Source organism: Paramacrobiotus metropolitanus, unplaced genomic scaffold (assembly GCF_019649055.1).
Source record: "Paramacrobiotus metropolitanus isolate TYO unplaced genomic scaffold, Prichtersi_v1.0 Parri_scaffold0000125, whole genome shotgun sequence".
Taxonomy (NCBI): Eukaryota; Metazoa; Tardigrada; class Eutardigrada; order Parachela; family Macrobiotidae; genus Paramacrobiotus; species Paramacrobiotus metropolitanus.
Window position 1 is genome coordinate 315,575 of NW_026570345.1, and position 25,227 is coordinate 340,801.

At 44.7% G+C, this 25,227-nt stretch overlaps 3 protein-coding genes and 1 long non-coding RNA gene across 4 annotated transcripts; 3 read left to right on the top strand and 1 right to left on the bottom strand.

The window, feature by feature from the left end:
- Window positions 1–106: 106 nt before the first annotated feature.
- On the bottom strand, window positions 107–3,852 carry LOC129598583 (uncharacterized). Its single transcript, XR_008691725.1, has 3 exons — window positions 1,157–3,852; window positions 704–877; window positions 107–540 (listed from the first exon to the last, which is right to left on the bottom strand). It is a non-coding gene; the product is annotated as an uncharacterized LOC129598583 (long non-coding RNA).
- Window positions 3,853–7,940: 4,088 nt separating this feature from the next.
- Window positions 7,941–9,245, top strand: LOC129598588 (uncharacterized). Its single transcript, XM_055496566.1, has 4 exons — window positions 7,941–8,298; window positions 8,399–8,456; window positions 8,514–8,647; window positions 8,949–9,245. The coding sequence occupies exons 1-4, from the start codon at window positions 8,053–8,055 to the stop codon at window positions 8,967–8,969; spliced, it is 459 nt and encodes a 152-aa protein (XP_055352541.1). The 5' UTR covers window positions 7,941–8,052; the 3' UTR covers window positions 8,970–9,245.
- Window positions 9,246–14,859: 5,614 nt separating this feature from the next.
- On the top strand, window positions 14,860–21,204 carry LOC129598601 (CD109 antigen-like). The gene is made up of 17 exons (XM_055496582.1): window positions 14,860–15,238; window positions 15,785–16,027; window positions 16,130–16,187; window positions 16,310–16,432; window positions 16,492–16,576; window positions 16,658–16,742; window positions 16,941–17,537; window positions 17,807–17,998; window positions 18,169–18,339; window positions 18,403–18,474; window positions 18,557–18,699; window positions 18,776–18,893; window positions 19,103–19,565; window positions 19,626–19,838; window positions 19,947–19,992; window positions 20,128–20,743; window positions 20,830–21,204. The coding sequence occupies exons 1-17, from the start codon at window positions 14,969–14,971 to the stop codon at window positions 21,202–21,204; spliced, it is 3,870 nt and encodes a 1,289-aa protein (XP_055352557.1). The 5' UTR covers window positions 14,860–14,968.
- A 2,462-nt stretch (window positions 21,205–23,666) lies between these two features.
- LOC129598602 (probable G-protein coupled receptor B0563.6) lies at window positions 23,667–24,969 on the top strand. The gene is made up of 2 exons (XM_055496583.1): window positions 23,667–24,533; window positions 24,784–24,969. The coding sequence occupies exons 1-2, from the start codon at window positions 23,667–23,669 to the stop codon at window positions 24,967–24,969; spliced, it is 1,053 nt and encodes a 350-aa protein (XP_055352558.1).
- Window positions 24,970–25,227: the final 258 nt, after the last annotated feature.

Sequence of the window (25,227 nt, forward strand, 5' to 3'; positions counted from 1 at the left end):
ACCGTAGTTTGGGCAAAAAAATATCATTGCAAGCCCAGCCTCAGTTTTCTGGAAAATAATTAAAAGAAGGATGCATTTGACTCGTATTTATTTGAGGAATGCTTTACCATAAAATAACTGTACAAACAGTATAACGAAACATAGCTAACTTATTATTGCATAGCTGAATTTACTTGTCCGCCACAAATTGAGGCACACCAAGAGATTGTCTAAACTCCAGTAACATGAGATTTTTTTCTTCGCCTCTACTCGTCGCCGTTATTTAACTTTTATCAGAAATACGGAATCGTCAACATGCGGAAATGATGCACATCAGCAGCAACAAATTCCGGTGAACTGGGCTGACTTCCGGAATTATGGGGTGGAAAAATGCTACCTTTGACCGCACAAATAAGATTGCCGTTTGATAAATTAAAATCTCCCAGTTATACAAACGCTTTATATAACTAAATACGTTCTGCCTGAGTATAGACATTACGGACCTTTCGCAAATGTCTGCAGTGTCAAAAAAATCCAGCTCAAATCATTATCTTTCCAGCTCTGCAAGAAAGCGCTCAATACTGTACAGCCGCTACCGTTATAAGAAAATGCCGTTATAAGAAATAACTTAAGTTCACCTTCTACTCTAACAATAATCATGCCATTGAAACTAACTTTTTGTTTGATAACTTTCTTGATAACAACGTTGTATGCATCATCCTACCTTAGCAGAAATGATGACAATGGTGGAATCATCGTGTACTCGAACCGGTTTATCCGACCGAATTCTGACTACGAGATTATTGCACATTCGTTTGAGAAGAACTTTGATGCAGATTTAAGCATCGTCATAACCGTCCATGGCACAAGTGGATCCTTGCAAACAGCAACTATAACACTGGAAAAGGGAACACAGAAACGTTTGCGTCTTCCGATATGAATAAAACCGAGAGCACAAAATCTTCGCTGCCGTTTTTGCTGGCAAAACTTTTCCAAAAAGTATTTAATGAAAAAACATCAAGTATACGTACAGATAAATTGGTACTGACATAACAAACTAAAGAGAAGACATAAGCGCGCCATCTGTGACATCGACACGCTGTCTCAGTAACGCAAGCGCCAAGCGCAGTGCTTTGAGGGTCGTAGATAGAGTCATAGACTGTCATGGTAAACTTACTGATTAATTCACTTCTTCGTGTCATCTCTCTTAGCTTCTGCTTCTGTGACCTTTTGTTTCAGTGAGTCGCATTCGTCCTTCAGTTCGGCTATGTACCGTGACCTTTCTGCTAATTCTTCTGACATGCTCTCGTTTAGGTCACTGACTGCAAGATGACCTTCCATTACTCTGTCTTCTACCATATTCAGATACTCCTCAGCGAGTTCTTTTTGGCGCTCGTATTTGATCTTCCATTCATCTGCTGCAATTTACAAAACGGCTTGTTGTTGCTCTAATTCGTAAATACGAGCATCGAGAGATCCTATCTGTTTTTGGTATTCCTGTTTCTTCTTCGTCGCTTGACCTTCCTTGGTTTCAAGTTCTTCTTCCAACTCCTTCACACGTCCCTTCAGGGTTGACGTGGGACTGTTGGGTGACGGTGGTCGTACATTGATGACCTTTCCTGTTTGTGTCCGTTCAATAAGGTGTTCCGGTATGTCTTTGAAAGGTGTCATCCCTTCAGCACGGTCAGCCTGTCTCATGGCAGATTGGAAGGACATATTCATCGTCGTTTCATCATCCGTGAAGTATGATTCATTCGATTCATCCGAGACCATTGGAGTTGCCCAAAGGTCATCGCCTGCAGTCTTATCAATCAGTGAAAGGTCATCCAATCCCAGTTCAGCCAATTCCTCTTCGGTGACCTTTGTCTTTTCCATTTCCGATTGAGTCAGGTTCACATTTTTATCCTGCTCAATAGTACCAATAGTGGTAGGATCTGACTGTGATGCGCCCACTGCTTCCGCTCCTTTTTCTGTGGACTTTTCCTCCCCAGTTACCTTTGTCTGGTTCATCGGTTCACTTCCCGCTGTAGACGCGGGAGTGTGCTTCTGGTCGTCACTGGAACTTTCCTGGATGGCAACCGCCTCAAGCGCCTTCTTATAAGTGCTATCAGAGCCCCGTGAATCCTTTTTCTCGAATGCCTTAGGCGCTCGAGTGTTCCGCTCATGTCCAACTGGACGTGAGTATGTGTGCAGATCCTTTGTGTACGGGTTTGGTGCGCCTTGCTGTGAGCTACGGGAGCCTTTGCTTCCCTGACTGCCGGTGGATGTCGGTTCCCCTTTGTTCTTGTCCATTTGATCGGATAACTTGGACGCTCCTGCCAATTGTTCTCACACACACGTTATTGTATGGTTTATTCAGTTGTCTAAAAGGTCACTTTCGTTCTGTGAAATTTTTCTAAGTCCCTGCTAAAGGTCACTTTTCGGTTGAAAAATTTCGGCTAAGTTCCGTTTTAAAGGTGACTTTTTCGGTAAAAAGTTCGAGAGGTTTGCCCTAAAGGTCACTCTTCAGACAAAACTCCGAAACAGTTTTTACAGTTCAGAACACGTTAGCGAATGAAATTCTACCGCTGCTGGTATCGCTGTACTGTTAATCACTCAATTTCAACTTCGATAAAGGTCACCGTTTATCACTTTCAGCTCTTAAAGGTCACTTAAAAGAATCAAACTGGTCAATTCCAACTTCCTAGCAAAGGTTACTTTCTAAAGTCAAAGGTCACTTTTCCACTCGTCTGAACTCAAAAGGTCATTTTCCCGCTCAATTCAAGTTAAAGGTCACTTTCCAGCTCATTTCAATGAAAGGTCACATTCTCCTTTGTCTTAACTCAAAAGGTCACTTTCCCTTTCAAATATCTCGTCTCAATTCAAATTTCCCATTACAGTTCAAGTTCAACGGAAAATCCCCATTCACGTTGTTTGCTTCATTCTGATTGGTCTGCTAGCTCAAAATATTCAGTTCAAATTTCGGCCAATCACAGCTCAGATAACTGACCAATCACGTTAGTCCGTTTAAAATTTATATCTGCCTGACGTCACGGTCAACGGCCAGACTTGCGCGCCGTGTGCAAAACTCCGCCTACGCCTACGCTCAGCTCAGTACGGACCAATAGAAATTGCCAATTATACCAACTAGCCAATCCCGTAATTAATAACGGTTTTCTACCTGTTGACCGTCCTTTCCGTGGGGGAATGATCCAGTATCCAATTCTTCTCCACAATCCGTTTCCGCGTTGCCGCTTTTCCGTGGCGGTTGTGCCGCACGCTTTTAGTCTGCTACTGTGCCGGCTGACTGCCGTAGCAACAGTAGTGGTGCTCTACTACCAGTTTGGAGGAGTCTGATCTACTTTCTCCGTGCGCCCCTTTCGGCGCTTTGGCTCTTGTGCCCCACGGCTTAGGATTCGCTGAATCGTTGCCGAGTAGCAGTGACACCAGTGTAGGTCTTCGCTGAAGACACTACACCGAGGAACACTGCCGACTGAACTCTTGTACTCTTGCACAGTCCCTGCAACAGTACAGGTCTTCGCTGAAGACACTGCACCGAAAACAAGGCTGGAAATCCGCGTCCGATGAGGCGATTTTACCGCTTGTGGTGTGCGCTTTGCTGTTGGACAGACCTGTGCCTTACTGGTCACGGAAAACACGTCAAATAACAGGCCAAATATGCCTGACACAAATAAAATCAAATCAAATCAATCAATTCAAATCAGAGAACCGCGGTCGGCTCTGCTACCATCTAAAGCTAGATCCTGAATGGATCCAGGGATAGAGACCTAAACGGGATAGATCCTGTGGAGTGAGCAATGCGATCTGGATTGCGAACTATGCGGAAACACAAGACGTCGCACCGCTAATTGCTAACTTTAATAATATTGACAAATCTGCATAACAGAAAATCAACACTGATCGACGCAGCTCGATCGTAAATCGTAGAGCCAATTCTACACTGTGCAGCACGTGCTATGCCGCGCCCACTAACAAAACGTAAGCCAATCAGAGGCGAGACACAACACAGACACGTAATCCGAGTGGCGCAGCGTTGCGGACGTGACGCTAGTGAACCCCGCTCACAGACCGATCCCTTTCAAATTTTGCAGATAAATGCGCATAACCATGAAGATCGTTCTTACACCGATCTATTGTTCTGGCATGTTTCTCAAATTTTAAAATGAATTTCAAAAATTTTAAAATTCGAGAAAAATCGTGAAAAATCTTTCGGCTACAAAATACCATAAAGCAGTGCAAAAACGTGTTTCGAAGTGCGCGACAGCGAAAGTTCCCGTGTATGTACACGAATTTGGTGCTATGTACCGGGCCAAATCTCTTAATTAGGATTTATGTTTTATTACCGGTGAAATATTTGTTTCGATTATGGCCTACAGTACAGTACACAAATTTACGGTCTTCGGTTTTTCAGCTGCGCGTTTATCAGGATCTTTATATTGATATGGACACACCCGACTCGATGATTGAGAATGAAACATGCGTTGTTAACATAACGCTTTTTAATTTTCGAAACAAAACAGCATCGAATAACTTAATTCTCCGATATACAGTCAAGGGTATTCGGGACAAGACTTTCAAGGCAGAACTCGGGGCCAAGCCGTCTGCGACGTTTCAGCATTTTGTTTTTCCGCTGGGACCATTCAAACACGGAAAAGCTTCTATCACCACGGAAGTTGTTGATCAAAGCGGTATCCTAATCGACAAAGTGCAGAAGCAAATTCACATTCTCCAGCCTGGAATTCGAGTCGTGAAGACGTCTGACGTTATCACCTTATCGTTCGCCACTCCAACGGTTGATATTCCTATCAACACGAGTGTTATTCCAGAGAATGTTGTGTCGGGATCGCTGCGGATTTCGTTGACAATCTTTGGTAAATGCCGACTTCAGTTTTCTTGAAAAGAGTTGATTGATCATGACGATCTATCAATCTTTCAGGGGATGTTTGGGCTCCCACTATGATGCAGTTGGCCCTGCCTGATTTAAGCGGAGACTTCGAAGGGCTTATTCGGATCCCAACGGGATGCGGCGAGCAGACGATGGCGATACTTATGCCTAATGTATTTGTCATGAGATATCTGAAGCGGCTGGGTGGGGACGCTATGCAAGCCAATAATCGCGACGCCAGATTACAGCGCAATCTCTTACAAGGTCAATAAATGCGGCATTATGAATCGTGACTGTAAAATGCGGCATTATGAATCAGGCTTACAGAGACATGAAAAAGTTTTACTGAAACGGCATTTTCCATTTTACAGACTTTATTGCTCATTTAATATCAATCAGCTCAGGAAGAGCTTCTGCTTTTCAGGGTTTTCACGGATGTCTAGTTTTCGACTGAAGGATGGGTCTTACAAGTACTGTAATCGTTGCTTCATTCGGTTTATTATCGGTTAGAGTAAACGGTACTCGATAATTTTATTCGTAGCGCTTTCGGACAAAAGGACCAATCCGGTTCGACCTGGCTGACCGCGTACGTCGTGCGTGGGATGGCATTAGCCGGCGAATTTATCCCGCTAGATGATAACCAGAAGGAAAGGTCGCTGCAGTTTCTCAACTCCAGGCAACGTTTGGAGGGATTTTTCCGAGAGGATGGTGTTATCATCGACCGCGACTTGGGGGGTGCTAGTGGACGAAGCGAAGTGTTGACGGCTTTCGTTCTGCTGGCATATCTGGAAAGCGGATACAAAAACGAAGCGGCTAGCAAAGGATATCGCTATCTAGAAAGCAAGCTGCCGCACATCACGGACACATTCTCACTGGCTTTAACCTGCTACGTGCTCTGCCGATCCGGTAGTGCTCACACGCAGGAGTGTATTCAGCGGCTGAGTGCTGCGGCCATACAACCAACAGTTGGACACCGCTGTTGGTTAGATGGGAGCAGTCCTAAAGGTTACGAATATAAGTTTACCGCAAAGGATATCGAGACCACATCGTACGCGCTGCTGGCTTCAAGTAACAGTAGTTACAACGGAAACCTGACACCCGTTGTGGACTAGTTGTTGTCACAGCGAAATCCGTACGGTGGCTTTGAGTCAACACAGGTATAAGTGATAACCATATAAGCCATTGGTAAAGAATGGAAAATATTTAATTTTTCCTGTTAACTAACGCAACTAAATTATACAGAACTCTTTTAAGTCAGGTATACAGGGTACATAGTCAGATATACAGGCAGGAAATTCGAAAGATTTCTAATTTGTTTTAGAAAGCTTCTTTTCAAAATCATTTTTTAAGTTTTCTTCACTGCTTTAAATTTATGCATAACAAAACAGCTTGTGGAAATCAGTAAAACCAGCACCAAAAAGCGGATCGTAAAGGCGAAAGGCAGTTTTTGTTATAGGATACAGTTGTGGCACTTAATGCTCTCAGCGAGCTGCAAACCGTTGCGTCCTCACAGCACTTGGATCTGGAAATCGTTGGCGTGAGCGGCGGAAGGAAGCACAGAGTTAATTCCGACAGTCTTGCTCCGAAAACCTTCGAAGTGCCACTCAGTCAGAACAAAGTGGTGATCAAGACATCCGGCCAAGGTACGGCTAGATGCCAAGTAAGATACAAATTCCAGGAGACTATGAAAACGACACCATCCAGACAACACCGCAAGGCTCTAGCGGATCTGGGATTTCGGAATTCAACCTCAATGTCACGTTGCTTGCCCAGGATAAAGAGAATAAGCGATTGAATGTGGCAGTTTGTGCAACGTAAGTCTGTCACATTATGTACTTACCCGAAAAACTGTTTTATGGCAAAAGGTCGCCGTGTAATAGGTTCTCAGCTTTCACAAAAAAGGTCGCGTCGTTAAAGCTTTAGTAAAACGTAAAAACATTTCGAGCTAGAATAAAATAAGTAGATACAACCTGTGGTGACCTTTCCTGGTGAACTTGTAATTCTGCCTCATAGGATATTTACTACAGAAAACGCGTTTGAGAATTTTATCTCTTTGTAGCTACATGGGCAGTATTGAAAGCGGAATGGTAATGATCGAGATGGACGCTTTAATCGGGTACAAGTTCGACCCAGAGGATGCCGGTGTTCTTGAAGAGCGGTGCGATGTGGAGAAAGTTGCCTGTACGAGCAAGTGCGAAATTTACATCCGCAAGGTATGGCCATCCGCGCAATGCTGTGGTAGTATACCATGAGAAATCTCTTGGTCAACAGTTGCATGTTAAATTGAAGATCGACGCCGGAAAAAGTCTCTGCTTGACCCTTCATCTGAACCAGCACGGTTTCACGAAAGATCCAGCTGCTCGCCCCATTATTGTTTTCCGCATGTACGAGCCTAGCGTAAAGAAACTGTTGGAGTACTCGCTCAAAGATATCAAGCAACAGGGTCAACGATTATACTAGTCTACAGTATCTATTTGAGTTATTTTCGGGTTCGAAAAAATTCTCTCGCCTAACAAGGCTTACAAACGATATCTTATTATAATGAAAGAATTATACGATTTTAGTATCGCTGGGAATTCACTATATTTCCATATTTATTCGTTAACAGTGAATGAAATAACCATGGGAAAGCAGTACTGTAGATGGACTGACCGTAGGCAGTATAATTTGAAAGTAATTTGAAACAAAATTCTCTTACACAACTGGAGCTAATGCAGTTATAATCTACCATTCGGTTTATGTGTACTTCGCGTGTTTCGGCACTTCAGCTTGCTTATTTACTAGATTTCAAGCGGTTGTTTGCATTCGGTAAAGCAAAACATTAAGTAAATCTTACGAGTTAGATTCATGACCGGAATTAAATGTCAGTCGACTGTAGTGATATTGCATCTGCTTGAACTTGGTGGCTATACAAAGTAGCAGCAGAAATAGAAAAAATAGAATTACCAAGTGTACAAATGCCAAATAAAAGACCTTTAGCCGTACGATAATATCGCTAACGACGATAGACGAGCATGAGGCGAAAATTGCGGCGACAGTTTCTCCCTGTTATATAATCTGCTGCCGACGTGTAAGGAGTAAGGAAACGCAGTCGCGAAGTTTTACTGAGCAAAGGTTTGAATCTGGAGGTTTTCCCGAGTCACTTTCCCTACCGGTAATTAGAATATATTTTTCGTGCACTGCATGATATGGCGCGCGTAAAGCTGTTGCTTATATTCCTACCGATCGTGGCTCTCTGTGCGGCGCAGACTCAGCAAGAGAGTGAACTCGGGCGAGATGGGGGCGAACAGACGAAGGATGACGACTATTATCTCATGGTTGCACTGGATAAAGTCGTATACAAAGCGGGTGACCGTGTAATGTTTCGCGGACTGTTATTTTATCACAAGAATCCAGTACCAGCTAGGGTCCAAAATGTCGCCGCGACGCTTAAGGTAAAGGTAGTAGCTAGCACCGAAGCTGCACGCACCAACCTAACCGGAAACGATAATTCCTTCAGGGTTTCGGTGTGAATTTCGCATTTGTTTGAATTAGGATGCCTATGGTGAAATCGTGGAGAGTAAAACGGATATCCCTTTCAAAAACGGCGCCGGTACGAAGTTACTTATCTATGTACTTAAATCGCCGGGTCAAGGCAGTGGTGTTTCAGATATTGCTGTCTTCGAAAATGCATTCCTGCCATTGCCCTTTAAGCGGAATTACCGAGACTGGACTGTGGAGGTCGTAACCACCCTGATTAATGGGCAACGCTTATTAAAGATCCAGAAACTGATGGATGATGTGGTGCGTTACCCCTCTTGACGACTAAGAAACAAATTTCTGATTTCAGTGCGTACTGCTTTCTGTACAACCTTATTCCCTACTTTTTCAACGAAGAGCAATGAAACTTGTTCTGTTCGATATGATCTGTCGGGCTTGGTTTATTTGGAAGATGATAGATAAATTAATTTTTTTAAATAAGTTTGTGCTATCCCGCGGATGTTAGAATGCAGCTTTTGGATAAAAGGTTTCTCATATATAATCTGATTGCCATTTTTATCGCTGCATATTTTGTTGAGTGCGTCAGATAATATGGTTACTATAGTTCGCAGACGAACTGGATTAACAGCCTAGCCCGTGTATGGAACCTGGACTGACTATAAATTGGAAAGAGGAAGCGACCGATACTGGAAGGCCTAAAGTGAAGCGGCTCTAGATGCCGATGACTAACTCCTAATACTTATAACTCTTAAACAACACACAGACTAACAGTTAGCTGCGAGTTTACAATAAAATTTGAGCCAGACTAGTGAGGCTGGCATACTACGCGTAATCGAAATTCCGATTTTATTTAGCGGTTCATAATCATTGTGCGACGTGGAATAAAGCTCAAAAATATTGACCTTTAGTTAATCAAGGTCTACGTGGTGCTCTCAGTCTCAGTAATCAGTACCGTTAAAAACCTATCGGCCTATTTTTGGAAAACTTGGTGCGCTTTTCTCTGGATGCCTACACACAGGAAGTGACGATAAAACACATATTACGTATTCCTGCCGGGAAAGCGATTAACCGATTCCGTCGCGATTGTGTGATCAAACGGCAGCGCTGAACAGCTCGTTTCGGTAAATTCGTAGACTTGCTAGTGTTGCCACGTTATACAGCCTAACTACAGCCTGATAGCTTCCCCGGGCACAGTACAGATACTACGTGAATTTGCGTTAAGCAAACTAAAATTATAATAGCGGACAAGTGCCATTCTGCCATTTAGCGCTACTGTTATCGATACCTAAAGATGAATGTGGACCGGAGAACGCGTATACTGTGTGCCATGATGTATGCCATGAACGCGTATATCCATGATCGTACTTTGTGCAAACTACCCGAATGCTGCCACGGGATCTGGTTTGGTCAATACGACAAAAAAAACGGAGCTCACCAACAATTCGACATCACCACTGCGCTTAATGGTTACCGTGCATCCACACACTGCCCTACTCAAGGGGCTTCACTGTATTGTATACAGTGAAGATACTGTATTGTATGAAATAGTCTGTATTGTAGTCTGTATAGTCTGTATTGTATGAAATACAATACAGCCCTTAGTGCCATGGGAACGAGGCAAAATGTTGACATGGGATGTGACTTGTGTGTGCACGATCGCCCTCTCCCATATTGCAGCAACATCCACCCAAGCTGGCGCAGCAGCGGGACAGGCCGAACGGAAGAAAACCGCGAAGTACCAGAACATCGCCCAGGACTACCTGTTCCGTGCAGTGGGCGTGGAGACAGTAGGACCACTCGGACCGGAAGCCTCTCAGCTGATCAGTGAACTGGGCAAGATGATATGGCAGGAAACAGGCGAGATACGTGCAACTGAGTATCTGCGCCAGAGGTTCAGCATCGAAATCCAGCGTGGAAACGCCGCATCCGTCCTGGGAACGGCACCAGCTTTGGCTGATTTAGATCAAATGTTCTCAGTGATTCGGGCGCCTGTTTCTGCTGTCTGTTGATGCTGTGTGATGCTTCTGTTTTTCATTTGTTTAATTGATAGCTTTTGTGAATGAATAATCGATTATAAAAAAAAAAAAACTTGTATACAGCCCCTAGAGAACCGCGTTGATCCACACCATCCGGAGAATGGTCTTGTAGACATGGAAGTGTGCGCGTCGTAAGTGCCACAATGACATACTTACCTTATAGAACACCTTGTTATAAATCACAGTTAACCTTAGATAATATGGCAACAGGAGTTCGTTTTGGTACGCATTACCATGTACAACAGTACAAGTTAAGTACATACAAATATAAGCTTTAATGTAAAAACGTAGAAATGTAAGAAAATACAATCTTATGAAAATTTTGTTTAAATACAAATGCAAGCCGTAACATAATACAGTATGAAATTATTATATTACAGCTTGCATTCGTACCCAAACTATGATAATATAGATATACAAATAAAGAATTTATATATGTAGGTATACTCAGACTTCTGCACGTTATCTATAGCCTATAGGTACAACGACAGTGATGCCAGCGGCAGGATTGGCATGAAGCTGGACGCTGCATCCATCCGGCTATAAGTTTGACGAGGAGCATGCGTTCAATCTTCGGGACAAACCCGGTGTACTGTTTGCCGACTGCTCCAGGAACTGTGCGGTGTCCTTTCGCGAGGTACATAGCAATAGTTGCATCGGTGCATCGTATAAAATTCTCTTTAAAGACTTACAAATACAGTATGGCTGTTACAGATCGATCCAAGGAAGAATTTCTGTTTTACCTTTCGATTTATCGCAAACATATTTTCTGATGCTGTGACCCCAAGGACGATTATAGTGTATCGCAATAACAAGCCTGATGTGTACGCATTCATGCAGAATACACTTTAATAACATCTTACAGCTGCGTACGCCGTACAGATACTTCCGCTGGATTTAAAACTATGCAGTTAACTTCGATCGCTGGAAGCAGGCCAGCGCTAAATTTGACCGTCACGCTTACTCTTTATTTTGCTTTTTAGTGGATATAATTTGTTTCGTTTTCAGTGGATATTCTTCTAATACTGTTTGTTCTAATTCTAATACTGTCTAATGTTAATACTTCTAAGTTCTAACACTATTCTTTTAATACAGTTTGTTTGATTTCACTGAACGTCTTGCTTCAAAATGCCCAAGTAAGGCTAAATAAATTAATACCAAAATAATGTATACTTCATCCTGACACACGAGCTAATAAGCGAACTGCTGACAGCAGTTCGTTTATTAGCTCGTTTATTCGATTATGCAGTTATTCATTTATTTATTCGTTTATTCATTTTATTAGTTCGTTTATTCACTGTATTTACCCAAGAAAATAAATTACTGCAAAACAGGACATACACTGCAAAACATTACTCAGTTTAAGCAGAATTACGACTTCAGTAACAGTACTACCCAGCCATCAAGCGTTGTTTCTACTAAAAAACTGTCTCGGCGCCCCGAAAATTATCTGCATGTTGCGGGGCTGTAATGCATGGAAATATCCCGCATTACTATACCAGCTGGACGAAGCAATGCGCTCCTGCTTCCAGAATTTGTCGAATGTACGGACCAATCACAACGTCTACCCGCCTTGGCGTCAAGCAACATTACCGGTTAGCAGAGGTGGAATCGGCATCCGCCGGTCGGAAGAATTATCCCTTCCAGCCTTCCTGGTTTCGATTCATTCCGTATCCGGTTTGCTTTCTGCACTACTGCCTAACCGCACCGCTGTTGACGTTACTGGTGCCTCGGAGTCATGGAAATTAAAAGCCCGCCAACCCGTACTCCCGGAAGCTGCATTTCAGAAGTCTCAGAAGGCCTGGGACTTGCCATTATGCAACGTATCTCTTGCGGCCCTCCTGGAGGTGTTTCAAGGAGACGAAGTCAACACAGCGCGCCTGCTTGCCCAGTCTAGACCAGAGGCCGGCATCTGGTTGAACGCTTTGCCGTCCGCTCACATCGGTAATCTACTGGGCGACGACGAACTGAAGATCAGCATCGGCCTCCGTCTCGGTGCCACGATCTGCGAACCCCACGACTGCGTCAAGTGCCACAAACCTGTTGGCGGTTACGGGCACCATGGGCTGTCATGTGCCTTTTCCGCCGGTCGACATCCGCGCCACGGCGGTTTAAACAGTATCTTCTGCAGAGCCTTAGTATCCGCCGGTGTGCCAGCGAAACTGGAACCGCGCGGCACTTCTCACACCAGTGAACGCCGCCCTGATGGATGCACGACTTTTGCAGGAAACGCGGATTATGCCTCGCTTGGGACGTGACCTGTGTAGACACGGTTGCGCTTTCGCATGTCAAGGCCACTTCCACCACAGCTGGAGCGGCCGCCATGCAGGCAGAGTTAAGAAAATCAGGGCTATATTCCTATCTGGCCGGCCGCTACCTATTCGTTCCGATCGCTTTTGAAACACTAGGCCCGTGGGGACCGTCGGCGATCGCCATCATCAAAGAACTGGGAAAAAGACTGCAGCAGCACACCGGAGAAGTACGCTCGCACGAATTTCTGCGGCAGCGTTTGTCCATAGAAATTCAACGGGGAAATGCGGCGTCAGTGCTGGGCACGATGGAAGGACTGGATAAGCTGAACGAAATTATTCTGTTATAGTTTAGCGTGTTTTTTTTCTCTTCAGAATTGTGTATTGTCGCATTGATTTGACCAATAAAGTCCAGGAAGCAGAATCAGTAGTATCTGGTATCAATTCCTAAGAGGAAACTGTAACTAGTGATTTTTGTTGAAAAATTCACCCCGCACGTTTTCTTCGGACTTTAAATCCTGTTTTGTTCCGCAAAAATGTATTATAATATATAATGCACTGAAATTTTTACCGTGGTCCATTGCCAGCTAATACAATCAAAAATTATAAAATGGAAGCGTCAACAGAAAAAATAGGAACGACAATTTTGAATTTCAAGGTGTCAGGGCGGGCTTATGATTCAGCCCTTCTCTCATTGGTTGGTTTTGGGTTTTTTCCTGTCTGGGCATTTGCATGCGTTTTGATGGCTCTATAAGGCAGCTGCGCTGCCTACAGAGACCAGTTGGTTTTTGGCTCGCGCGCAAAGCGCGGTGTGTGTTAGATTTCGGCATTAAAGCCTTCATCCGGGTTTGCTTTGTTCCGCCGTCGATGGTCGGTGCGCGCCTAGCCAGCGCCACTTGACATGGTAGCAGATCGTGGTGCCGATCGTGTGTTACACAGCGGGCTTGCCCCGCTCACGGGCCACCTCTGAGCTGTGGACCAGATCGCGTCCTGTGCCACCCCCGGGTACGGAGCTCACCCCGCTCCCCCGGATTTCCCGTCAGTCGCCGGAGCTGTGCCGTCACTCCCGCAGAACGCGGAGGAAACTGCCTCTCCCAGAAAGGGATGGAGATGTCGCCAAGCCAGAAGTGCAGCGATGGACGGACAAACCCACAGCCACACCGTACCGATGACGGATGCCGACGGTGGACGCAACCCGGACCAGCAGGAAACCTGCGGACCCTTCACCACCACCAACAGCCATGCCAACCCCGATCCCCACGGCCGGATCGACCACCATTACCACGCCGAGAAATTCACCCCACCAAACCCTGCCCGCCTTACCTGGGACAGCGACCTTTCCCCCGGCGGAGCAGTGGAATTGCCCCACCGGAGCAGCGTAATTTTGTGTTTGCAGGGTCATGGCCGTACCTGTGCCCCAAACCCTGCGCGATTTTCCCCAGACGGTGACCTTTCTCCAGACGGATAAAATGCGGAATCTACCGATTTCCGCATCCGACCCTGGATTCTGTCGCGACAGTGCGTTGACCTAGGCACTGGACCGCGTGAAGCCGAACCAGACCGACCGAACCCGAGCCAAACCGACCGAGAACCACTCCTAAACCGAACCTGGTCAGAGCCGACCAAACCTGGACCGAGCCGGACGAAACCTGACTGAACCAGATCCCATACCGGACCACGTGAGCCGACCGAACTGGAACCGAGCCACCCGGTAGTACAGTCTATTAGACATAGTACAGGGACCGTACCGGTCCTGTATCCACTGTTCTTTACGGCGCATCACGCCATTTACCTGCACTTCGCAGGAGCTCAGTGTTAGACCGTACAGGGATGTCAGGGCGGGCTTATGATTCAGCCCTTCTCATTTGGATTTCATCCTGGGTTTGCTTTGTTCCGCCGTCGATGGTCGGTGCGCGCCTAGCCAGCGCCACTTGACAAAGGCACTATAACACTACAAGCTACTGCTATAACACATCATTAGGAAGTACAGTCTGTAGTGTTACAACACTTTTGCGCAGCATGAATCAAGGATATGCTATCGATATGATCTTGCGCCCCGATTGAACGTTTACTGCCGGCAACTATCGTCAGAATGCCGAGTTAATGCGCCCATTCCACCGGTAATTTCGCGCTATCCGTGAGCGTTCACACTGAGTCTTTCCGGAAACAAATGACCTTTGGTGCACTGATACAAATCGCCGGCGCGGAACACAGCAAGCACTTTATTGTAAAACGTCTGCAGTCGCCATTTAGTTGGAAAATTACTTTTCTGCTAACAAAAATATCAAAGACGGTATTAACGTTTGAAACTATAGAAGTGGAAAGCCCAAATCGACAGCATGCATTGCTTTGTGCGGGTTGTTTTTTTATCTTCCTTAATATTTTCCTTATGTGCTGCTCACGATGAGGGTGAGGGGACTGATAACGGAGCGACAATTGTGTACGCTCATCGTTTAATCCGGCCTAACGCGGATTATGAAATTGTTGCGCAGTCGCTGCAGAAAGCGTACGATGCCGACATTACCGCCACCATCCAGGCGGCAGGTGCTACGGTGCAAAGTAAAACTGTAACGGTGGAAAAGGGAGACCGGCAGACACTGCGTTTACGGGTAAGACTGAGACATATTTACACGAATTTGTGGATTGGTCTTTTTTTATTTAGATTACATGCATACCTTCATTGTCCCTATATTATGTGGTTAGAACAAAAAATGTGTTTTTAATATGCATTAACAATATTTTTAATTTCACTAAACAATAAATGCTGCGAATGTTGAGAAATCTTTATTAATTAACGATCATTACTATACAACCATGACTATACAATCCATAGAAAAAAGTTATAACTGTAATACGTAGAACTACTACTAAATATATTATAACTTTGTTCTATAAAAAATATTAGTTAAAAGGTCTATAGTTTAACTGAACAAGTGCATAAGTTCAAATTTAACGATGCATACTGCTGTTACCGGCCCTTCTTTGTCTTCTTTTCTCATAAGCACCTGTTCAAGCTTTAGCGAGTGACTACTTATATCATTCTATACAAAGATTATGAGTATGTGCGGTCACTACAGACTGCAGGTATACGTAAATAAGCGCATAATTTACATAAGCCGTGGTCAAGGTCAGCAACCTTTGAACTTTCTGTACAGATTCCAAGTTTGCCACAAACCGGCAGCGTCACGCTAAAATTTGCCGTAGCCTATAAAGATTTTCCGGGCCAACCAGCCATCAAAGAACACCAGTTAATACCAGTTCCATCGGATGACATTATCCTGATTCAACTTAACAAACCCATGTACCGAGCCACAGACGCCGTGCAGTTCCGCGTATTAATCTTGGATCAACAGCTGCGGCTATCATCTAATGTCAAAACCATTACCGCTCTGCTCAAGGTACAGATTTATAATTATCTGATTTATTTACATAAATTTCGGGCATTTTTACAAAATTACAAAGTTTTAGGATCGAATTCCAATAATTTAGCGCTTTTGTAGGATCCGCAGGGAGGACTACTGGAAACCAAGGCAGACATAGGATATGCATACGCTAACAGTAAGAAAAAGCATAACGAGATAGTATAGATACAACGCTGATATTATACCTTGCAAAATTAATTCAGATACAGTATATTATGTACGTAATAAAATCTAAAATAACACCGCGTTCTCGAGCAGCTCCGGGCTTCTTTAATGGAACCTTCCAGCCTTTTTCATTTGATCCGGTTAATGGCAACTGGACACTGGAAATAGTGACCAAAGGTCAAACCGTTACGAAAGTTCTGCAAGTGGCTAATTACCGTAAGCAGCGCGATGGTAAAACATCATTTGCTGGCGCTCTAAAGAATCCGGCTTTTTAGGGCTTCCACGCTTTGCGGTGTACTTTAACACACCCGACTACGTCACGCCGAAAGACGTCTCGCTCACCGTGAGCGTATCAGTCAGGTACACATTTGTCAAGCAACAACGTAATCAGTGTCCGTTTTGCAGTTGTCTCGTGTTCGTTCAGTGCAAGTTCGGCTTTAGGGACCAGACTGGAAATCCTGTTATCGGGTCAGTCGAAACCGTCATTATTGATCCCTCCATGGGAGCTAAACCATTGGCGCCTCAGGTACAGTCGAGCATTTACTGAAACGTTTGAAAGTAGAAAATATGGATGAACGGGACCTTTTTAACATTCTGCTTTCGTGAACCAGTTTTGTTGGTAATAAGTATTTGATCCATATAACAAGAGAACAAACTGTATGATATGGACCTTATGCGGATTCTGAATACTTGCTTTGACTAATAATATCTCGGCGCTTTGCAGGATACGGAAGGCACAAGCACGACCCAACCATATAACTACAAACTCAACCATCAGGCCTTGCAACGACAGTTCTGCGATAAAGGCATCGACGGCTACATCATCCTCAACGCAACGGCTAAAGAGAAGCTGACCAATAAAGTAGAAAAATCGGAGAAACGCATTCCATACTACTGCACGCCCGTCGCTATCCACCTGGGCGGCGCCCACAGCTACCGGCCCGGGCTGGAGAACACTATTACCGTCCGCGTGACGAATCACGATGGCACGCCGGTAGCCGCCAGCGTCTTATCGGCCGTCACTTTCTCCGCGACAGAATCGGGTGATACCCGTGACCGCGAAACCCCGGTGGTCATTACCGGAAAAGAGGTGGATGTGGCGCAGGGTATCGTTACCCTGCAAATGAGGGCCCAGTCCAGCTCACACAAACTGATGATCAGTGCGACGTTGGAGGGTATAACGAAAAAGCTGACGCTGACGGAACGACTCAGCACGGTGGCGGCCAATATCCGTGTTTTCGGCGCCAAGACGTACAGGGTGGGCGATACCGTGGAGTTCCAGCTGGAATGCAACCAGGAATGCCCGGACATGTATTATTCGGTACGATGGTACTCCTTAACAGAGAGCACGTAAGAGGAATAAGAATGACACCACATCGTTGAAGTTGTGCTTAATATGCGTCTAGCGTTTTTACTGCCTTTATGGCCAGTATAATTCATAGTTATCACGAAAAGGCGGCTCCGGCTAGTATCTACTACTTCAGCTAGTATGAAGCGATTTTACCACTCGCATACAAAGGATACTTCGTTATTGCTGGGTAAAAACTATTGGTATATAAAATAATTGTACTTTCTATCTGCGGAGTGTAGGTGCTCACGAGAAACGGTGTTGCCGCCTCGCAAACTATTACTATGACGAACGAGAAGAGCGCCCGTTTGAGCTTCAAAGTCACGGCTAGTATGGCGCCCTCGGCCACAATCATCGCTTATTACCTAGGAGCAACCGAGATTGGAGTGGATAGCGTTGAAATCCTTGTTGAACGTGGATCGGTTGTCCAAGATGTAAGTAACTATGTAAGGAACTAAGGGACGAATCTTATGATAGGGATCGGTTCTCACTTTTACCATCGACCACAAGAATTTCCCGCAGATAGTTCATTGTCAAAAACGAAGGGATAATTTCTGTAAAGTGAGTTCATGTGGCGCTTTATCCATTTACTGGGTGAACGTAGGTGACACTGACGGTCGGCCCGGAAGACACACGTCAGAGCTACGTCGTACCCGGTTTGGACAACAAAGCGAAGGTGGAGATCTCTGCGACGCCTAATTCACTGGTTGGACTGTTGGCCGTTGACAAGAATCTGCTCCAGTTAGCATCGGGGCATGATATCACTGCGCGCGACGTAAGAACGCTTTACCTTTTTTCGTTGAGGAAATCTGGTAAGCGGTTATGCTGCTTTCGACAGATCTCATCAAAACTTTTTGGTATCGACGCAAAATTGGAAGAAATTTCTCTACCGGAAAAGGACGAATTTCAGGTACAGTAACTAAAGATGGCTTTCTGTCATGTGTTTGCTGTACTTTAGTACTTGTATGCCATAACCGTGTCATGCTTTGCAGGCTAAGAGCGTTGTTGTTTCTGTGTTTGACACCTCTCTTCTATTATACGCCTTCGCGAACCCAGAGAAACGAGTGGAGAAACCTTCAGGGATTTTACGAAACGATTTCCGGGACAGTTTCATGTTTACAACAGGATTTACAGAGTAAGCAGAGCAGACATAACCATAACAGTGCTATTCAAACCACCTTCAGATTTAAGCAAAACCTGTCTTTATCTAGTGCCAAGGGAAAGCTGTCCTACTCTGAAGTTGTTCCCGATTCCATCACGACGTGGGCCGTTACGGCCTTTGCCGCCAGCACAAAACAGCCGATCAGCTTGACCAAGAAACCACAAGACGTAAGACATTGTTTCCTTTTTCCGCCATCGTTATTCTGTCATGCGTCAGTCAGGTCCATACGATTATAAAATGTTTGAATTCAGTCCAACCGTGAATTTGAATTCAGTTCGTTTGAACTCTAAGTGAACTGAGTAATTTCAAATACAGGGCTAAGTAAACTATCTTGTTGGCCCGTTGTTAACGAAAGCCTAACACCGCGTTTTTGTAGTTGCGGGTGTATCAAGAACTGTACATCCATTTGGAAACGCCGCTCTCCATGATCGAAAATGAGACCACCAAGGTCAACGTCACCCTGTTCAACTTTCGTAGCAAATCGGGTTCCACCACTCTGGGTTTCCGCTACACCGTCAACGCCAGTCGCGGCGGCCTCAATCTCGCAACGGATCTGCCGTTGAAACAGCGCAACGCTTTTCAGTACTTCCCCATTACTTTGGGTCCTTACAAGAAAGGAATAGTCACCGTCACCGTCGAAGTGTTTGAACAGGGCGTCGGCACCGTGGACAAAGTGGTGAAGCACATCCATATCATCCAGCCAGGCGCACTGGTTACGAAGACCTCGGACATGAAGACACTGACTGGCCGCGGAAGTCTGGAGCTGCCAGTAGACCGGCAGAAAATGTTCCCGGAAAATGTGGTCCCGGGTTCGGAGAGTATTACCTTGACCGTAACCGGTAAATATTAAATCCTGAATGGCTGCAAGTTTTCGTGATAAGCGTGATGCGTATTTGTAGGTGATGTATGGGCACCTACAATGAAGCACCTGTCCATGCCGGATGTTAGTCGGGACTTTGAAGGACTAATTAGAATCCCGATGGGCTGCGGCGAGCAGACTATGGCTGTTTTGATGCCAAACGTGTTCCTGGCGAGATATCTCAAGCGACTAGGAGGAAATGCCCTAACTGCTAATAATCGCGATAAAAAGCTCAGGGAAAATATGTACAAAGGTCAGTGCCAAATTATTGATATCTGCTTTACATGAGTTTGTATTTTATGGTACTTTTTGCTGACAAAGCATGATAAGGAAGATTTGTATTGTGCTTGTTGTTATGCAGGATTTATTAGACAGGCGAGTTTCCGTTTAAAGGATGGATCATACAAGTAAGTAGACCGCGGTAGTCTAAAGTGTTTCCAAGTACAACCTGAAGTCTAATAGACTTTAAGATTAGAGAGTAAAAACAGTGATTTCACTCAACGAGGCACGCTTTTCAACAAAGTAAATTTTGCCTTTTTCAGCGCATTTGGAAGGAAAGATCACAACGGATCGACATGGTTAACCGGCTATGTGGTGCGCGGTATGGCCTTGGCCAGCGAGTTCATCAGAATTGACAAGACCCAGATCGACAAATCTCTAGCCTTCCTGGACACCAAGCAGAACAGCGACGGATCTTTCCGAGAAGACGGCAACATCATCGACCGGCCGTTGGCCGGAGCTGGAGGAAAGGGCGTGGCTCTGACCGCCTTCGTATTGCTGGGATATATTGAGAACGGACGCAGCACACCCGTGATGAACAAGGCCCGAGCATTCCTGGAGTCCGCTTTATCGAACATAAAAGATCCCTTTACGCTGGGTCTGACGTGTTACGCCTTCAGCCGAATGGGCAGTGCCAAAACTCAAGAATGTATACAGCGTCTGAACGACCAGGCCAAAGAACCAGCAGCTGGACAGCGCTGCTGGCTGGATAAAAGCAGTACCAAAGGTCACGATCAGAAGTTCACGGCAAAAGATGTGGAGACTACAGCTTATGCGCTGTTAGCGCTGTGCAACAGTAGTTACAGTGGAGATCTCAGTCCGATTGTTGATTGGCTGCTGTCGCAGCGCAACGGCCAAGGCGGATTCAAGTCTACAATGGTATGAACTATGAACGGCCCAATTATAAGTTCTGTACGTTTTTTTACTGTCTTACAAACCGTACAGAATGAATGTTGACTTTTCAGGACACAATCGTTGCTCTTAACGCTTTGAGTGAGCTGAAGGCCGGTCCCTCCACAAAATCCCTGAACGTGGAAGTTGTGGGTGTTAAAGGCGGGAAGCAGACCATTAGCCCCAAAGTTCTTGTTCCCAAGACGTTCCCGGTGCCCTTGACACAGGGTACTGTACAGATTAAGGCGGACGGAGAGGGTACGGTTAAGTGTCAACTGGAGTATTCATACCGGGAACGACCATCAAAGATCAAGGTCACTTCCACTACCCCCACATCGAGGAGTCCGCTGCCCAACGATGCACCCGAGTCCGATTTCGATGTCGGCTTCAAGCTACGATCAGAAGATGACAATAACAACAATCTGCAATTGGACGTCTGTCCAACGTAAGTTCTAAAATTTTGATAATCCTGCAGGCTGTCAGCTTCGTCCAATATCATGCAAGAAAGTATTGCTCCACACCGTTAGCCTTAAAAAACGTAAACTACTTACATAGTACTTTTGTATAACAAGATAACAAACCATTTTATATAGCACTGGTTTAAGAAAATGTTTAAGGTTGACCGTTTATATACGCACATTAATCGAACCATTATGAACTTTAAATTGATGTTTACTAAACTTGGTCTGCAGTTACAAGGGAACGTGGTCAGTGGCATGGTCATGGTGGAAATTGAACCACTAACGGGTTATAAATTTGACGAAGAAGAAGCCGGTATCCTAAGCGAGGAGAAGGACAAGGAAGTGGAGAAAGCGGTGTGCGTCGACAAATGCGAGCTATACTTGCACAGGGTACTTAGTGCACAGCGCACAAATTTGTTTTACGTGGTATATTTGCGTACAACGTTTTATTTTGCAGATGGAGCCAAATAAAAAGATCTGTCTAACGGTAAAGCTAAACCGCATCAGTGCCACACCCGATCCTGTGCCGCGACCGATCAAGGTGTACCGATACTACGAGCCGAATGTGCGGAAACTGGCCGAATATTCACTGAAAGATCTTGTTGCGGATTCTGAATGAGCTTCGCGGGGCAATATTCTTCTTTTCGAAAGCTAATTAAACAATAATTAGGGGCTGCTATTGTATCAATGGGGTCATTCAGCACGGAATTTTTGTATTGTTACACTCTGAATTGTTGTGCGTCTTTCGAAGCTGTTTGAAACAATTTCTTTTAAAAATTTTTTACCAACTGTGTTCGTTTCGTACGAGTATCTACAAAGTATTAAAAAATGTAATATGCAACAAACGTGCAAAAGTATTGTACAGCCTTCGCAACAATGCAGTACTGCAGTAATCTACTGCAGTAGATTTGTATCAAGCATATAAATTATTTCCACTTCGCTAACGTAAACCGAAGCTATCACATCCACATTGCCGCGACTTAGAACTATGCTCCGCAATTTGATCATCGTCGCAAAAGTATGTTCAGCTTTAGTACGTGGAATTTAGTACGTGGAATGTCTAGGCTTTAGAAGAGAAATTCGATTTCGCGCAACACACTTCACTGTACTTTTGCTACTGTCGTCAGCCGACTACATACTCTAGAATATGACCACACGGCAGAACAAAAGTTATGCGCAACTATGAAACGAAACCCCGGGCGGGCGGATGACTGAGGCAGTACAGAAAATGTGTTGTATAATACCGTATCTCTTTTACGTAATACTTGTGTTTTGTTCTGGTCTTAAGTTTCGTGTACTTGTGTCTGTTTACAAGCACAATAGTACCAACACCGGTTACGCGGCACCCCATCAAAGTGAAAGAGTGTGGGGCTGTCTAGTGTTAAATGACAGCGGCACTACTAATTCCAATATTTTTGACAGCGCAGCTGTTAAATATTTGAACTAGAATTTTTTATAATGTAGTTAGTGCTGTAGAAAATTGTCTCATCGTGACAATAAAGTAAATATTAATTTTCATGTTAAAACAAATACCCGTGTTCTTAATCTTTAAGCCAGCCGGGCACTTTTTCTACCTAGTCACATGTACATTCCTAATACAAGTTCAAATCAATGCGCCTACTTTAACGAAGATCACAAACAAACTGTAATTCGATCATTATCACGAGCGTGTCCTTTTATAGTCCGTGGAATCAATTAACAGCACGTGAAATCTCTTTGGGTGACTGAGTAAATAAACAGGTTAAGTAAATACAAGTATCGTTACAATAATAATATTATGTTTTCCACTGATTCACGACAAGTACTGCATTTGTACATGAGCATCCAGAATTGATATCCCAGTGCTTACATACGGTACCAATCTGTGGCGCCAACGCGCTGAGCTACTTTATTGGGTTTCTCCAAGTTTCCGGTGATTTGAGAGGGGTAACAGAAACAAGTACATCAGCAGATACGTTTAATAATGGTACAAAGCAGCCTGGAAACAAAACACTCAGGCGGTCGATTTGCAAAGCGGCGCACTGGCTTTTCCATTCGTTTTGTTCGATTATTGTGCGTAACTCCAATGTATTATATCGATAAAACGTTGCCGCGCACTGGCTTTTCCATTCGTTTTGTGCGATTACTCATTATGATATCCAGAAAATTCTTTCCCTTCCACGGACAGCCTCTGATACTTGTCTCGCTAAACAATTCAATGTTATTTTAATTAAGGGATGACATCACTCACGTTTGATTAAATATAAACTATAACGCTCGTAATATTGCCAGAATCTCGAGGCACTCAAACTAATGTTATCAGCGGCAGTAGAAATAGGTACTGAAACCGGGAAGTTTGGATGCCTCACCAGCTGTATCGCTTAATGACACAGCTGATACATTTATGACAGAAACCTTTTCCATTACTGGCACTGAGGCCGTGAGGCACAGCTAAATGATATTGCACCATTATGAACACGTCTAACGTTGCAAATTCCACCATCTGGACGGAATACCGTACCAGCTTGACCATCTGGTTTGCCTTCATGCTGACCGCCGGGATAATCGGTGCAATTTTAAACTTTCTCTTAATCGTAGCGATCATGAGCAAACCTCGTCTCCGTAGCGGATCCGGCATGCTGATTCTAAATTCCCTGGTCATCAATTTCATCCTCTGTGCGGTGGAGATGCCGATGATGGCCGCATCCGCATACTTCGGAGAAAGTACACCCTTTAAACCGACGCATTATTGCCGGTATCTGATCTTGTTTTACTACTACCACGTCTACGCCGCCAACTGGGCGCAACTTCTCATCGGCGTTAACCGCTTCATAGCCGTTCTTTTCCCACACATTTATGCTACATGGACAAAACCACCGATGACCTTTGCCATGATTGTCTTGCCCCATTTAATCCCTTTTGTCTGCACGACGGTAATGTTTTTCGACGTCGGCGCGCATATTCAGGTCATGCGCCCGTGGGGCGCGTGCGGGCTGCAACCCACCCCAGGCAGCAGCGTATACACATCGGTTATCTGGGTATGCGTAGCCATTCCGATTGTTATTGTGTTTGTACTGTATTCCATCATCTTCTTGATGGTGTGGACCAAATCTATGGTGCACAGTCGGCAAGTTACGGATGTGAATGCCGCTGGCCAGCCGACGTTCCGCAAGCGCTATAGAACGGTTAAGGTGCTGTTCTGGACGGCAATGTTTTATGCGGTGGCATTGATCCCGGCGCCCATAGGATCGAGTTTCTTTGCGGCGCAATTCAATTCTATGCCGTTTATGCAGCTGTTTCTCCGGGCGCTGTTGCTGTTCTGCTATGCGACAACACCGGTACGAAAGTGAAGTACTTCTCCGACGATTTTATGTGTTTGCCAGAATATAAACCGGGCATTCTTAACATACACATCAGGATGGTCTTCAAACAGTTTTTTTATTAACAAAATATCAATATTTATATCTGCAGTTTTTTTTGCACATAGGTACAGAGTAGGTATTACTAATATGACATTAGCATGGTAATTTTTTTAATAAATTAGTATCAGTAGCCACTAGCCACTTTTTTGCACTTTTGAATTTGCAGTTGATTTACTTGGCCAAAACGGCCGATTACCGCCGATGTGTAGTCAAACTCGCCATGATCGTCCTGCCTTGCGTCACGTCCCGACAAAGTGTCACCCCCGCATCCATCAGCCTCAATGCCAAAGTGCGCTCGCGGACCGGTATTACGCGAGGAGATGGGCATCCCGTGTCAGAGCTGAATGAATAATTAAAAATTCATTATTCAGGTAGTCCATACTTTCATCAATTATTGCGCCAATTAAGCTACGCTTATTGTTGAGAGTCTTGTGACTGACGTGTTGTGCATGAATTATTAAAAACTGTCTCGCTTGTGGGCATTTCAGACGTTATACTTACTGATTTGTGGAAGCAGTAAATAGCAAACAATGATTCTTCGCTTTTTGTCGGGATAACTTGAAATGCTTGGAGTTGCAGTGATGAGCCGAAGCCGATTTTACAGGAAATG